This window comes from Notothenia rossii, assembly GCF_949606895.1.
Source record: "Notothenia rossii genome assembly, chromosome: 5".
NCBI classification, from domain to species: domain Eukaryota; kingdom Metazoa; phylum Chordata; class Actinopteri; order Perciformes; family Nototheniidae; genus Notothenia; species Notothenia rossii.
The window spans coordinates 32,756,012-32,773,401 of record NC_136903.1 but is presented as its reverse complement, the minus strand read 5'-3'; the positions used below and the strand labels follow the sequence as shown (position 1 = coordinate 32,773,401).

The following is a 17,390-nucleotide window of genomic DNA, read 5'->3' as shown; positions in this document are numbered from 1 at the left end:
TCCGAAGCTCTTGCTTCTAGACCGACAATTTTTTGGAGCTGGAAGTGAACCAGATTCCGGAGCTAAGAGGCGGCGCCGCTGCGGTGTGAACAGGAAAAAACTGTACTTTTCAGGCTATAACTCTGATCCGGCGCTGAAAACGCGTTGGTGTGAAAGGGGCATGAGTGTTTAGATAGTTAATTTTAGTCTAAGTTATCTCAGTGGGTCTCAAACGGTTTGACCACAAATTATGTAAACACATATTTCCAAGGCACTCCTTTATAATTATTAGGATACATAAAAACAGGTTTGAAATCATTTAAATGTATACTATAGGACAGTAAACCAAAAATATTGTTTAAAGTTGGAGAGATACAAAAATATGCATAAATAAATAAATGTTAACCAGGTCAAATAAGATATGAATGAACAACAAAAATAAAATACCGTAATTTTCTGACTATAAGCCGTGCCTTTTTCCCTATTTTTCTACGCTGCGGCTTATATTACGGTGCGGCTAATCTATGGATTTTTACAGCTAACGGCCACCACCTTTAACTCTATGGGCTCTGTGGCCGGTCCGCGGACCCCCCCCTTTAAGCGGCGGGTTCCAGCAGGAAAAGCTGGAGGCCGGAAAAGAGTGAGACAGGTAGCGCGCAAAAGTAAAAGTGGAACCGAGAGTGGTATGCCGCTGCTGCAGCTTATATTCAGGTGCGCCTTATAGTCCGAAAATTACGTTAAGTTACATTTATTTGTTATTGGCTATGGTAGGTTATTGGTTATGTTCACATACTTATTTGATTAATAAAATGTAAACCGATCTTTTTCATATTGGTGTTTTAGAGTTATACCCCCTAGATCAGGTCTCTAGTAATTCTGCTCAAAGTGCACCAGATTCAAGCATTTTACTTTAACATTTTCAAAAAAATCTTCCAGGGGGGGCATACTGAATACATTTGAAGCCATTTTGACGTATGTTACCGATGTCAATAAGTTTCTGTTTTTGAAGTGTATTTGTCTTTTGTAGAGATTTTTCATTTATTCTTTATATATAAAATCTCGCCTAGGGCAGCAAATTGTCTAGAGCCGGCCCTGGTACTAGGCCTCAAGAGCCTTTCTTGTACTGGCAGACACATAGAAACAAATTGGCGGGGCGCACTTCGCACGTGCACAAACTAAAAGATTCCACGCGCTCCGCGCTCACATTATGCTTGGCCCACGTGCCTTAGCACCGCTGCTATAACCAGGGTATATGCAGGAATCCTGAATTCAAATTTAATACCTTTTAAGACCTTTTTTAAGACCCTTTCTATACATTTTAAGACCTCATCGCCACTTTGAGTTCTAACCGGTTACATTGGCGACACACTTTACCTCACATTTAGTATATTGATTGTAAGATAGCACAACTAAACAGAGTGCAGACAGACTACTGAAGCCTCCTTTCCACATGAACTTCAACCTCTCTGTGAAGGTCAGGTTTAATGCAGTATGCTGCTTTTTTGATTCTGTAGACTCTGTGCTCTTTCATTCCAGTAAAACTCCTCAGAAACCATTAGTAACCAGTATTTGACCAATAAAAAAAACAATTGACAAAACTTTGAACTATGAAATATATTAAACTTTGGTGAGCTTCAGCGGGGTAATGCCATATAGGAGCTCCCTCACAAATACCCAGAGGTTAAATTGGCCCGGCACATAGGACGATGCTCTGACATCATCACCCTCACACATTTATCATATGTTTACAAAAAACGATATATATGTTAAGACTTTTCTCGTTCTTAATATAGACTATATTTAGGGTCGATATGTGTTGACTTTACTTTAAAATAGCAGATCTCTGTGACCGGATATAGTTTGGCTTAGTGAACGTGTGTCTCTTCCTTGGAGGAGCAGCATCGCCCGGACTCGGCTGCTCTTTCGCGGCTCCTCCGTGCAGAGAGTCTGCACTGCAGCGGTGCGACGTGCAGTCAGGGGAGGCACGGAATGGCAATCGGGAGAGTCGGGACTTAAACGCCGCGGACCGGACAGCTTTGATCCCCCCCACAGAGCGGAGCAAGGCAACGAAACTTAAAATAAGAAGCAGCATTTTACGACGCGCTATGCATGGGGCCGCCTTGAGGGGGTTTCCCGACATGTCGTTTCAGTCAATTAAAGGGTGTTTCATGTTGTCGTTGCTGTGGACCTTCTTAATATCTTGGAAAATGTCGTATAATACTTTTTAATAGCCTTAATTTTCGCTAACTTGATTTATCAACTTTTAATACTTTTTAAGACCCGCGGACACCCTCATAACTCCATCCTAGGGGAAACACTGTATGCCCTATACCAGGCCTATTCAACTGGCGGCCCGCGGGCCAGAACCAACTCCCGAGTGGCCCAGCCTCCCGTAGCCAAATTCCTACACTAGTGCAGACCATGAACGCAACACTCCGCGTTGCATAGAAACCACCAAACCACAACGCAGCACGTTTTTTGAAAGTGCATCTACTGGTGCTAGTAACGGTGGTCCTATGATATCAACTCTGAAGCGTAAACAGAGACAAAACGGTCATTGATCTTGTGGAGCAGATTCAAGTCAAGCTGGACCTTTTCGCGACCGACTTGAGCACGGCTCGGATGCTGCATTTTCCGACGCTCCCCAAACACATCACATCTCCGGCACAAATCACGGATGTGATGACAGATTTCATTGCGAGGTTGAAAGAGAACTTTGCCGGTCGATTGGATGGACTTGCTCTGCCCACAGAGGTGATGGGCTTTGCCAGAGACCCCTTCACTGTTGCAATAGAGGGGGACGTATCAACCAGAGCAAAGGAAGTGGTCCCCAGCATCGACAAGGGGAAATATACACTGGAACTTATTGACATGCAGCGCACTAACGGGCCAGCGAAGTTTTGGAGTGATGTCAAAAAACAGCAGTTCCCTAACGTTCAGAAAGTAGCGATCTTTGTGCTCAGTATGTTTGGAACAACATACAAATGTGAATCAAGCTTTTCACACATGAACTCAATCAAAAGTAGCACTCGCTGCTCACTGACTGACAGCACTTTTCACCAATGTCTTAGGATTGCATTGACATCCTATGAGCCAAAAATCACTGCTCTTGTTCAAAACAAAAAATGTCCCTTCTCCCATTGAGAAAGTCAGCGATGACAAATCACAAATGAGGTGATAGTAAGCACCTAGTTTACTATAGCAGGCGTGTAGTGTAGTATTCATTCATATAGTTACCCGTATCCCTTGTTATGGGTTTGTGCACTGAAGGGTACAGTGTGAGAAAAAGTTTTTAGAGAGTACTTGTCCATGGACAAGTGAGTTTGGCAATTTACTTGTCCGAATACATTTTCACTTGTCCAGAATGGACACAAATTGGGGCCACTGGAATCTTCTTCTTCGCCATCGTATTTCACATTTTCCCACGGTTTTTACGAAATCGCTCACGTGAGTGAGCGGTAAGATTTTACTGCATCACACATAGGGCTGGGTATCGTTTAGATTTTAACGATTCCGGTTCTGCTTTTCGATTCCAGTTATTTTCGGTTCTCGATTCCGGTTCTTTGAGAGGGTAAAAATAAGTCCCATGACAAACTGGGAGAAAAATATATTTATGAAAACATTAAGTCAAATCTGTATTCCTATTTACAAATCAGTTCATACTGTTAAATTTATTACGGTTATTGAATACAATTATATAAACATAATCTCTGCATTGTTTTGTTAGTTCTAAGTGGTGCAGTTTAAGAATGTACAATTGGCCCAGTCTCCTCTGATGTTACACTGCAACCTGCCTGTGAGACAGAGTCCAACCACACAATCTGTGTGTCCAACACATGTCCTGCAACACACATGCTGCAACCTGCCTGTGAGACAGAGTCCAACCACACATGTCCAACACATAAGCCTAATAATAATAATAATAATACATTATATTTATAGCCTATAGGCCTAGCGCTTTTCTAAAACTCAAAGACGCTTACACATGTCCTGCAATACACATGCTGCAGCTGCCCAGCTGTTCACTGTTTGTAAAAGTAAATAGATAGTATTTTAATTTCAATAATTTCTATACCCTGCCTTATAAACAATACTGACATCCCTGTGCTCCTCCGAGTATGGGGGTCCGGGGATATGATTACAGCGCGAGGACACAGGGAGGCTGCTTCACTTCATAAAGGAAATGGCGGTCAATATTAACAACAAAGGAGCTAAAAGTCCTAATAACCTTCATTACGTGTTAGAGAAAGAACATAAGAAAGTTTGACAAAGATGAGGCTGTTAAACGGGCAGTGAATCCGCTGTGTGTAGAAAGAGAGAGAGAGAGAGAGAGAGAGAGAGAGAGAGAGAGAGAGAGAGACGCTGAGCTGCACCATGCAGCGATCAGCTGATCCGGAGCAGAGAGAGGGAGCTGCGGTCCGCGGGGCTCGGCTTCGCCTCCTGTCCTCACAACTCTTATCAATCCCGGGAACGGACAATTGTTATTTGTTCCTACTCGGAACCGAGTTTTGCTTCCCAACCCTGCCACTGTGCTACACTTCCCGCCCCGCCCCTGCACAGAAAGCGGCGAGATGCATTTCATTAGGAATCGACAAACAGAACCGAAACTAACATTTCTAAACGAACAATGGCGGACACGTCCAATTTGCGAATGAGTTCTGCCTTTTGTAAACTGAATCTATCAATAATATAACAATAAATCCGGGCGAAAAACGTCACTTGTCCGCCGGACAAGTCAATTGAAAGATCTACTTGTCCGATATTGTAAATAACACGTCCCGGACGGTGGGACGTGTACTTTTTCGCACACTGGGGTAACTTGACAGTTCTTTCTGTATTCATTTAAATGCACTTTGTAATGTGTCTGGGTCAAATGTGACCAAAACGTATGATTTTTTTGTTATTACTTGAAAAGTGAAAAAATAGTATTGCTACAGTACTACCTCTTTGTGTTGCATTGGAGCTCTTTAGCTGTTTTTTTTGTATGTCAGGAAATGTATTAAGACTGGTATTATTATATTCAGTAAATAAACTTTGTGATGTGCCTGGTTCAAAAAACATAACCTGAATATTTGAATTCTAAAGCAAACAAATGTAATGCTACAACTGTGCACTTTTTTTTCAGATTCTGTTAAATTAATGCTAATTTGTTGTGTTTTTATGCACTTTTTGACCTACCTTTGTTAGATGAACAATGAATAAAAATTGCATGTTTTTCATCGCAGTAATATGTGTTTGTTTGAATGTCTGGCCCAGCTGAATTTTGTAGTTATAAAATCTGGCCCAACTGAATGTGTAGTTGAATAGCCCTGCCCTATACGATCATTCCCTGAAAACGATGACGCCATATCCCCGCCTCTCCCGTGTCATTGCTGATGCGTTTCGCGAACAACAATGGCGGATCACAGGGTTGCGTTGGTGCTCCAGACGCTACTGACCATGATACAGATTTTAGTGCAAGATATACAGCTCCTCTACCACAACCATCAGCAACAATAATAATATAATGTAATAACAATAATAATAATAATAGTTAGGGATGCAACGAATATTCGGCCGCCAAAAATTATCGGCCGAAAATGGTTAAAAAGGCCCTTTTGGCTTTCGGAAAAATATCACTGAATGTCAGAGAACAGGGTTACGTTGGTAAGCTAACGTGTTGTTGTGATGACGTAATCAAAACGCGGCGACAAGCACGGCGCGCGACCATGCTCGCGGCTGGCTCACAGCCAACATGTCTGCCGCTTGGAGATATTTAAAAATATCAGAGAAAGAGGCGCGGATTGCGATTTGTAAAACGTGTTCAGCTGACATTTCTCGAGGGGGTGTAACTGCAAAGACTTTCACCACTTCGGGATTACTCCACCACTTGAAATCAAAACACCCGGACAAATATGCGGAGTAAGATCAAATCACAAGCACTGACAGCGAGAGACTGTTCAGCGCTGCCTCTCATGTGCTTGATGAGAAGAGGAACAGACTTATGGCTGATAAAGCAGAGAAGCTAATGTTCATTAAAAAGAACCTCCCACTTTTCCTTAATAAGTAGACAAGGCTGGCTTATCATAAGCTTATCTAGTTCTACATGTCTACTCTATACCCACTTTCCTGAACAATTTTCATTGTGAGTTATAATTCACCATCTCAGGTTATCATTAGTGGGAAATGACAGCAGCACAGTGTTCAATATATTATACTTTCGTTATCTAAATGATGCAATGTTGTTTACATTGCCCATGAGGACAGACCACCTTATTTGCAGATTCTTGAAATTGTAATTTAATTTGTAATTGATTGTGGATTTTGTATCCAGTTTTCACTTTATGTATCTTTATACAATGTTTACTACTTTGCTTATGAGGACAGACAGCCTTATTTACAGATTCTTGAAATTCAATTGTAATTTCATTTGTAAATAGTTACATTCATGTGGATTTATCCAGTTTGCACATTTGTATGCATGCACTTATAGGTGCATTTGTTGTTGTTGAAGGCCTGGCTGTTACAGTCTTTATTTACACTATTTTGTTGTAGGCCTACTGGCCTAGATGTTTATGTAGTTTTAAAGCACCTTGGCTTTGTTCTGAATGCACTTTGTTGTAGTTATCCTACAGAGAAAAGAAAATGGACTTGACTTGGAATTAATGTACTGTATGCATTCAAAAGTGCTGAATAAATGTTTTATGGACCCATAATAGTGATTATTATTTAAGTTAAGTTAAGTTTTGCCATAATCATTTATTTTTCCATAATCAGGTAGCTGAACAACATTGGTAAAAAATGTATACATTATATATATATATATATATATATATATATATATATATATATATATATATATATATTTCTATTAATCATTTTCGGCCTTTCGGCATTCGGTTTTCGGCCGACCGTTTCCTATTTTCGGTATCGGTTTCGGCCAAGAATTTCCCATGTTGATATCGAATTCGGTTTGTTTTTGTCTCTGTGTGGACGGGGGCCTAAGAAAGGGATTGTTGTGTTCTTATTTTGAAAAACCCCACAGTAGTTTTAAATGGTACGATAAAAAGATGACCACAACAAATTGTGTTTGGACTCAAAGGATCAGATCAATTTTTCTTTTTTTTTCTTTCCTGTAGTGTGTTATATAGGTTTTTTGTGCATGTAAATGCCTGCAACGCGCTGGTTGGACTTTGTTTACATTTAATGACATCACTATGTAACAGTTGCAGCAGATTGGGCTCTGGTTTAAGACACAGGGTGAAATGAGGTGCTGCAGCACAGGCAGTAGGAAAAAAACCTTTCTGAACATTGAAGCATGTAAACACCTCACAGTAGAGGCACGGGATACAAATATTAACCTGAAAAGTAGCATTTAACCAGCAGAGGAAACGTAGATTCATTAGAATTATATTAAGCCTGTAGGGAAGTTAGCATAATAGTGTAAACAAGCTAAACACTGGCTGAACAAATACCACTTATTTCAAAATTAGGAAAACTTACAGACAGAAGATTAGCAAGCCAAATCAGTTGATTGCTCAAGTTTACAAAAAAATGATGAAATCAAATAAACTATGAGGAAGAGGAAAAAGATTTAAGGAGGTTATGGTTTAAATTGCACTTTTGTCTTACATCCATTTGTTGTTTTATGTTTGAGGTCAACAAGAAAGCAGATGTAGTTTTACAGCAAGATTTGGCCATTTATTTTGAATAACTTTACAAGTTTACAATAACAAACCTAAAAAAGGATAGTGTGTGTTGTTGTTAACAAACACAGGCCGTAACACACCCACAAACACACACCCCCTGTCAGGCGTTTGGCAGACAGACCAGGTTCCAGAACTAACCGTTTACACTAGAGAGCCGCAATTACACAACAAGAACAAACACTGCACACTGTATGGCAACACACCCCTGCTGTGTACAGAGAACTGAGATAACTAGGATCAAACACACCTCAGGCACGAATATATCCGAGTGTGTCCAACATGAGGAGATGGGACTCATTACAGGACGTGGGAACCCCGTACTGTCTACAAAGCGAATCCATGATAATGATATGCAAAACACTTCACACATTACTGAGGCGTGGGACGTGTTGGAAGGCAGATCAAGTTACATGAGTGTGACCATGCATGTGCAGGAGATTAGGGAAATACCAACAGAAAGCAATGACAAATAAGGGAGCGCAGTAAAAAGTGTTAAGTTGCCGCAGTTTATGAACAAACACGTATGCACCGTGACATGTACCGTGTATAGCATTTATATTTATATTGCATGAGCTTGTGTATGTGTGCTCCCTCTCCTCGCTTTTTTTCTTTTCTTTACGGGGAAAGTTTAGCTGTCATGAAACCAAGGTTTTGTGCCGTTCACAAATATTAAAGTGAATACTCAAAAAGTATTCCATGTTGTTTTGTGATGGGTGAAAACTAATGTGTGTTGTCCACTGCCGACTTCTTTCTGCGGATTGATATGGCTGCATTCAGTCCCTTGATCCTCCATAGGAATGGTCTGTTCTTCTTAACAGCGGTGTGTTAATGAGTATTAACAACCTCTACAATTTCCAAATTGACCTATCAGAATTGAGAATTCAACTAATCCGTGTAATAATCCATGCACGTCTGTCCGTCCTGGGAGAGGGATCCCTCCTCTGTTTCTCTCCCTGAGGTTTCTCCCATTTTCCCCTTTAAACTGTTGGGTTTTCTCCGGAAGTTTTTCCTTGTACGATGTGAGGGTCTAAGGACAGAGGGTGTCGTATTGCCATACTGATATTCTGTACAAACTGTGAAGTCCACTGAGACAAATGTAACATTTGTGATATTGGGCTATATAAATAAACATTAATTGATTGATTGATAATAATAATTTATATCCAATATAATGCCAATATCACAACATTTACAAATAACAATTTCTCTCTTAATCACATTCACGATTACTTTGAATGCAATATCAGATTCTAAATACATGTAATATAGGTTCTTTTAAGCTATAGTAGCTAATATTAGAAATTATAGATCAAATGTTTTTTATGGTGGTATGCATCTTATACATATTTACTCATTTGATTGATTACATTATTTGGTCACAATTTCTGTTTCCGTTCTTTCAGCTCAAGACGGATTGTTTACCATTGTTACTGTATGGCTTTAAAAATGTGCTTAACATAAGCTTAAATGTTCCAAACAACAATTATCTATAAAATAAAAATGTTGAATTTTTGAGCAGAGCCAACTCCAACTACCGACAGTCAAACCTCTGAGGAACTTAACCAATGTGTTTTTACAGGGTACAATGCCAAAGTTAGAAAGGCAAACGCTTTGTTTGTTGTCCACTGCTGACAGAGTATGTTGCACCGTCATGCGGCGCGGTCCGGATGTGTTTTTTCTGTCCTCCCGGGGCGTCATATCACATAGACCGGGAGCTTTTTAGGAGCGGAATGTTTCCTGTCAAGTCACTAGAGTAGCTGCAGTTAGCTCTGAAGGCCGCGCTGCTTTGGCGGTGGAATCCAGGTGGATACCCTTCTCAGCTGAAGCCACAAATAGAACAAATTCTGTGGTAAACACTGTTGACAGGCTAATTATACTTCTATAAGTGCATAGGTTTTAGTTACCCGTCTAAGAAAATACATGAAAAACGATCTGTGAGATGGTTGGTCTTTAATGTAATGTTAACTCGCACTCTGTATTGTAAATTATTCGTGCCAGTTGAAACATTTCTATTTTTAGGGGCAAATGTGGAGCAATACTTGCACTTTAGAGCCCTGTACTCTTGATTTCATTTTGGTCTTTGAACCATTGGTTCAAATAACACTTGAAAAATGTGTCGCAAGGCAAGAAAGCAACACATAAATTCATCAATTAATTCATAAATAGCATTGAAGCAACAAGACAATAGTTAATAGCACTATGATAGTAAGGAAACCTCAGTTTTATTCAACCATAAATATTATGCTCCTAAATCCTGGGCTCAAACAAAGTACATTTGGCAATTTATATTTCAAAAAACAGACATAGAACAAAATGTTTTCTACTATGTCACCAAGATAGAATTCAGAAGGAAATACATCTTTTTTGAAAATGAAATGCTTTTTAAAAAAGGAAAGAAGAAGGGATCGAAGGGGGTAGGATAACAGTGTTTGTTTCTGGACAACATCAGTTTCCCTTTTCTGTATTACTGTGGTTTATACCACAGTAGCAATATGGTAGAGACGGTAACAAGACTATAATTAAGCAGGTTAGGAAAGGCAGTGGTATTTTAGAAAAGCAAGTCCAACCAAGGACAATACTATTGACACATACTGCAAGTGTTATTATAATTGATGAAATGCAGGTAAAGAACAAGGAATCTAGCAACATGTTAATACAAATACACCACTGGTGTTTTATTCATATTGAATGTACTAGCAGCCGGTATGGGATGCACTCGGAAAAACAACATTAATCCACAAATACAGCTAAATGTCTTTATAACTGTTTTACTTCCCCAAACCAGGGGCGGTTCTAGAACATTTTACATGGGGTGGCAAAGGGGGGGCAAGAGGCCATGCCAGGGTGGCATGGGAGGGCGTACAGCACGTGGTATTTTATTGTTAAATCATGCCCTAACACAAGTGTTCTTAATGCACAAGCTACTGTGTAAACTAAATACTGCCGTGATGAAACGCCATATCATTGATTATTTCTGAAACAGTATGGAGCTCAAAGGCTTTCTCTCTTGCCGTTTATACCATAAGGTGAGCCAATCATCAAAACTCATCTCAACATGAGAGTACACCTCTTTCTTTATGTCTACTCAGGAATATACTTTCATGTTAATTAAAAAAGAATGGCAAATGTGCACACCATGTACTATTACGATGCGACTAGTGTAAAACAACACCTTTGTGACACATTAATCACACCTAGACAAAGAAAGCCCAACACAACCTGCCTAAATCTGTAAGCATGCTAAGATGATAGCCATCTTTCCTTCCACCTGAGCTGCCTAACTGAATTATTCACATAGCCCAGTGCTCCGTTTTCATTGTGGCAGCTGGTTGTACGTCACCGGCCCCCGCAGGAAGGGAACAGTCACCTCACCAGGCCCTGCTGTGTCATGCTGCCATGGTAACAACACGTTACAGCATGGCAAGCACTCAACAGCTTGTGCCCGAGACAGTGTTGTGCTTATAAAATCAACAAAGTTCAAGTTTGTGTCAATTTACATACAACAAAAGGTTTGCTATGATGGAATAAAGACACCCACTATAGCAGAGGACTATATTATATTTAGATTGCTGAAATTATATGGAATGCAACTTCATAGGAAACTACAAAAGAATATAATTTAATATAAAACCATTTAATTTAATGGAAGACAATTCCAAATGCTTACACTACCATTACTGGACATACTATTGCTATTCTTTGCTACAATATGTACTACTTGTGTTTTAAAATGTAGATTTTAAAAGAAGAATAAAACACTTTATTAACCCTAAGGGGAAAATCATTTTTTGAATCTGTATAAACACAGAAAAAATACACACAAAGCACAGAACATATACACATTGTTAGGGGTTCTGTGCCTTGCTCAAGGACACCTCAGCAGTGCCAAGGTTTTGAAATGGCCCCTCTCTATCCCTATTTGTATTTCGATTTGGGACTTGAACTAGCGACCCTTCGGTTTCCAAGCCAAGTCCCTCCAGACTTTGCCTTTAGTGAGAGTGTTAAGTGTCAACTTCAATTGTACAACTTATTTATACATTTATGTCTTTAAAAACGGACTTTTGCACCACACTGCCGGCAATGCTAGCCCCTATGGTTCTGAAAAACCCAGGGAAAACCCCAGAGCTTAAAGGAAAAATAAAACCTCCTCCTACCCATTGTGGTGAGGCTAGCATTTTTTTAACAGCCTCACTGTGATAACAATACAGTAGGGCCATTATGCAATGTGAGCACTGGAGACATGCTGTCCTGCAAACCACTCTCCTGATGACATGATGTTTGAACAAAATGACACACACACTGCCGTCGGAATCAAATGACATAATCATATAGGTAGGAAAAACATAGTGGTGACATCTCCAGATCAATGAGGACATTTGCCTCACCAGAGGCCTGTACTACGAAGCCGGATTTTCGCTTAGCGAGCTAACTTCAGGGAAAACTCTGGGTTTCCGGTCCTATGGTTCTCTTCTTAACGGGCTAGATCTCCATGATAACTTATGCTGAACGGCTAACCTGCTCCGGACAAGAGATCAAGTCAGTGAAAGCACCGCCTGCTGACCAATCAGAGCTCAGTGTGCAGAGTTTAAAGCTATCAAGTCATATTACAGGATAAAGGAAATACAGAAAAACGGCCGGCAAAAAATCAACTGACTGTGTGAACGTGAACATAGAATATCACCTCCCATCTTCAGAGCAATCTGACTATTATAACATTAGTTTTAAGAAAGCTTAATTAAATATCTGCCACAACATAAGTAACCGGATCAAAGTAACATTACGTTACATAGCCTACAGTCCACCGCACTGTGAGTGCAGACGTCGATGTGTCCCATTGTCACTCATATCACATCATAATTAGGCCTGTCACGATAATTAATTTAGTTGGACGATACATTTTTCTGGAAATTATTGCGATAAACGATAATATTGTCGGCACCGTTTTAAGACCATTTTAGACATAATGATAATATATAATAATAATTCAAGTACAGCCTTTCAAACATAACTTTTTATTGAACATTCAACATTGCAAATGAAATGTGAAATAATATTAAAATATATAAATTATATATAATAAATAAAACAAATTAATTAAATTATAATAAATGAATTAAATCACACAACCAAAACAATACATTAAATAGTCAGGCTGGAAAACAGAGCTCTCTCTCTCATATATATAAATAAATAAATAAATATGAGCACACATTATCTCACAAGCAAAAAAAACCTCCTTAAAAAAACAGTCAAGTGTACAGTCCACTGTCAAAGACCCAGATGCCTCAACAGGCCATATCCAAATCTGTTTTTCTAAGTTTTCGAGCAAGGAACACCAACATGTTTGCATTGTCGGGCGGGGGCTCTCCATCTCCAGCTGCCGTGTTTGCTCCCAGCTGGGAAAACGGAATGGGGTGGTTGTGTTTTAGGTGGTTTAAAATGCGTGGTATTGCCTGCTTTTGTCGCTACCTTTTTTAAACCAATGCGACACACCGCCCGGCTAATTCAAGTCCGTAGGTTCGCCTCGTTGATTTGGTTTGAATCCAAAATACTGCCACACCGGAGAATCGAGATGTGTAGTTAGGTTTTGTAACCAATTCCATTTCACTTTAAATTCCCCGTGAGTAAGTCACACGTTGTCTCCCGCTTGTCGCTATATTATTAATTTGGCTGCTACGCTGCTGCACGTGCACGCGGAGTGTCCTGACCTGGCTGTGTGTCAGCCCCGCCCCTCACAGTGCCCCTGGCAGCCACAGCGCTCCAGGCTAAAATGCTGGTCACATCTTTATGTAAACGGCAATTTATCGAGCTCAGAAAAGTTATCGAGTCCATTTTTACTTATCGTACGATAAGTCAATTTATCGATTATCGCGACAGGCCTAATCATAATGTATCATATTTCCTTATCTGAGTCAGCTGAGCCGTATCTGGCCGTGCAACACTTACAGTGTCACATACTGTATGCAGAAGTATTATTTTAAGCAACACATTAAGTTGACGAAACACTCGAGTCAAATGTAATTTAAGTCAGATCCACTCGTGTCTTAGACGGGGCAGTGATATCATAAACCTGTTAATGTACGCATTCAAACACTTTTTCTTTTACCAGTGTTGTTTAAGTCATGGATGTTTAAAGTTTAACTTCTTCATATGTCTAATATTATAGTTTACTTTTCCTTCAGGAAGTATGACGCTGCGCTGTCAGTACGCTTGACCATGTTTGTGATTGGTCAAATGCTGCTGGTCAAATGCTGCTGGCCCCTCCCCTTTCATGTGAATGCGCACTAAGCTGGACGGAGAAACCCTGGCTTGAGTTACCGAGTTGATAACCAGCGTCGTAGGACAGTTTAGCGAGAGCGCGTTTGTTTTGGATTAGGTAAACCAGCTCAAACCTATCCAGAGTATGTTGAACTGGATTCGTAGTACAGGCCTCTGGCCTAACAACACAAGAGTATATATACATATGTATACAACACAAGCTGTCGACATAGCTGAATCCACACCCCTACAAACAGAACAAGGGGGAAGGGAGGCAAATAAAGACAAAAAGGATAGATGAATGAAAGTGTTACCAATAATGAACAGAAACTGGCAAGAAGTAGAGATGTTATACTTAGGTAAAAGTACAAAAGTAATGGTAAAAACATAAACTTAAGTACCACATTTAAAATGTGTTGTTATGCATAATGGCCGTTTTCATTATCATAACAGCTGGTACCTAAAACAATCCAGAAAATACTTTAATATGCTATTTATGTCACTTAATTTTTGTGTAATTGCTGCTACAATTCTTTTTTAGCCACAGTTGTGTACTTATTTGTCTTCATTTTGATTGTATTACTAATATCTACTTTTCTTTCTTTTTTATTATTGCATTCCATTTTTAACTACTATGCCACTTTTGCTGTAACACTGTTCATTTCCCCACTGTGGGACTAATAGAGGAAATCGGATTCCAAATTGTAGTTGAGTAAGAGTATAAAGCATATAAAATCTATAACTACTTAGTCAAAGTGCAAGTACTTCAAAATGGTAGTAATGTTCAGTACTTGAGTCACTTTACTTCGCTACATTTCCCCTCTGTGGCAAACATACACACTGATATTTTCAAGTAGCCAGAATTAAAAAGCTAACCCAAGGCTATAAGCAAACTACCGCAAACGTTTCAAAGAGAAACTCCCTCTGGAGGGAACTTTGGGGTTTTATCCTTAGCTGACCATTTATATACAGACAAACCTATAGAAAACACACTACAGGAAAGGGAAAACCCTAAAAAGCATAACAAGGCACCTTTTACTGAAGCCATCGCCCATAAGTTAAAAGTGAAATGTTGTTCTGCGTCATTGCATCTGCAACTCATTTAGCCACTTGTTGGCAACCACTTTTTTTCAAGACAACTAAAAAAGAACATTCAAAAACAACATTACAGGAATAGAACATTCAAAGCTCCTAGGCTTGTGTAAACCAGAGACCTTATTTTAGGCATCTTACCACGAACCCTTTGACTTTAATACAAGGGAACCGGAAGTGCTAGAAAGCCAACTCATTTTCCTGGTTTCTGGGTTTCATTCCTTCAGCTCTCTACAGCGCAGCAGGTTAGAGTACGTTGTGTAACCTACATGAAGCATTGAGCCTTGGCAGCTGTAGTTTAGGCACAAGGACACATACGAGCACACCCAGACACACACAGGAATGTCTGATGTTTTTTCCTGGATCTAAATGTGGGTTTTCACATACCACATTCTCCCCCCGGCCTTCTGTGTCCCAAGTGGCCTCTCTAAGAATCAGTGCCAGCCCCAATTTTAACTGCACTATGATCTCTGCGTTGCCCGTGCTGCCCACGGACAAAACACATATGAGCACACACCAATGTACACTTAACCGGGTCAACTGCAGAACCTTTATGTTATGTAACAAGTATAGCACCACTCTCCTCGGCTTGCAAAGAAATGGGGAAGTTGCACCCAGGGTTGGTATTTTGGTTCTCTGTGGCTCTTCATTTCACATTTTGTTCAAAAACGGTTGAAATACCTGCAAAGACCTTGTGCTCCTTACAGGGCAATACAATCATGACTGTACAGGGTGTAACGATGGGTGTGTGCAGTGGCTGCAGAAATATCTCAATCATATTTGTCATAATTGCACAATATTTAAGGAGCTTCCAATAGTTGATCAGACTGGATCGACCGACTTGCTGAAACGTGTTGCTTAGTGCATAGCTGAATGACACTACCAGCCTGTTATTCATTGGTTAATAAAAAGGAATTAGTTTGCCTTACACCTTAGTTACTAAATGTTCAAAGTTATTTTGCACAACATTATGTCTTGAAGTTCACAATCCTGTTCCATAGGCAGGTTCCTACTCTCACCCTAGCCTGAGACGTGCCCAATATTTCATTTCTGCGTTCCTCGTGTAATGCATCAGCCGTAGAGTTCAGGGCGTGACGCGCTGAACTCGGTGCAATCATAGGTGCATGCAGGCAAAGGGCCATAAAGGAATACGTGTAGGAAAGAGTGAGGGAAACAGGAATACTAAGAGTACAAAAAGTGAAAGACGGAAACAAATACATATGGGTGTAGGGGGGGGGGGGCTGTTCACATCTTGGAGCGCCTTGTTTGCAAGTTAATACAGACAACTTGGCATTACATAAGAGAGAAGGCCTTAACATATAAAGCTGCGGAGAGAGTTTACTAAGCCCCGTGGGAAACACATATGAGACACACACGTAAAGAACCATTACCCTTGGGACTGAATCAGTTAACTGTGTTGGCATCTCATGGTGATAAGTGACATGCCATTTCACTCCAAAAGAAATATTCAGTGAATCTAACTTCTGAACATTTTGTACTATCTGCAACTGGCCGAGTTCCTTCTAAGGTCGATTGGATAGATAACTCAACTATGAAATGTCTCATTCAAAATTTGGCATGGCAATTGTTGTACTTTTTTACAAAATTAAGTATATAACAAAAACAGCTTCAGTAAGTAACAGAACCCTTAAGAAAACAAGGATAGGAAAACTATAAACGGGCATGTTAGTAATCTCCAGCCTCACCCATTGCAGGGTGACTCCCCTGCAAGTCATTTCAAGGTGTATGAGAGAAGAAAAGAAGCATGCACCTGTAGTATCTGGACTGAAGGTAAGTGGAGCACACAGCCTTGGAGACATGGCTGGCTGAGCCAAAATCGATGACTTTGACTCTGTAGGGCTGCCTGGAGGGATCAACCAGCATGATGTTCTCTGGCTTCAGGTCAGCGTGGATCAAACCGAGACACTTGAGCTTCTTTAAGGCTGTTGCCACCTGCAAGATTTACAAGAATAAAATAGATATTAGAATTTCGGCACTGTGATTCTGATGCCAAAGCACAATGCAGACATGTCATTATCTTCTATGGTTACTTGTCTTTTTTTTTACACTTTTAATTGATGTCTAACCTGTACTAAAACAGATATGGATACTGTATCTACGTGTATGGATGTCTGCAGCACATGTCAATTTACCTGCTGCAGAATGGGCCGGATGATTTTGAGTGGCAGGGGGCTGAACTTGTTCTGCTTCAGGAAGTCATAGAGGTTTTGCTCCAGCATCTCAAACACCAAGCAGGTGTGGCTTCGGTGCTGAAAGCACTCGAGAGCACGCACCACATTGTGCTCATCTGCGTTCTCGCTGCTCAACCGGGCCAGGATCTCCACCTGGAGGAACAAGAGAGAAAAACAACAC

General features: G+C 40.2%; 1 protein-coding gene across 4 annotated transcripts in view; it reads right to left on the bottom strand.

Annotated features, from left to right (window-relative positions):
* hipk3a (homeodomain interacting protein kinase 3a) overlaps nt 1-17,390 on the bottom strand; it is a 70,215-nt gene that overhangs the window by 48,154 nt on the left and 4,671 nt on the right. For all 4 annotated transcript variants that reach the window (XM_079682039.1, XM_079682040.1, XM_079682038.1 and 1 more), the window contains exons 3-4: nt 17,171-17,362; nt 16,789-16,970 (exon numbers count right to left, since the gene is read on the bottom strand). In XM_079682039.1, coding sequence (XP_079538165.1) covers nt 16,789-16,970; nt 17,171-17,362 — 374 coding nt within the window. The remainder of the gene's footprint in view (nt 1-16,788; nt 16,971-17,170; nt 17,363-17,390) is intronic.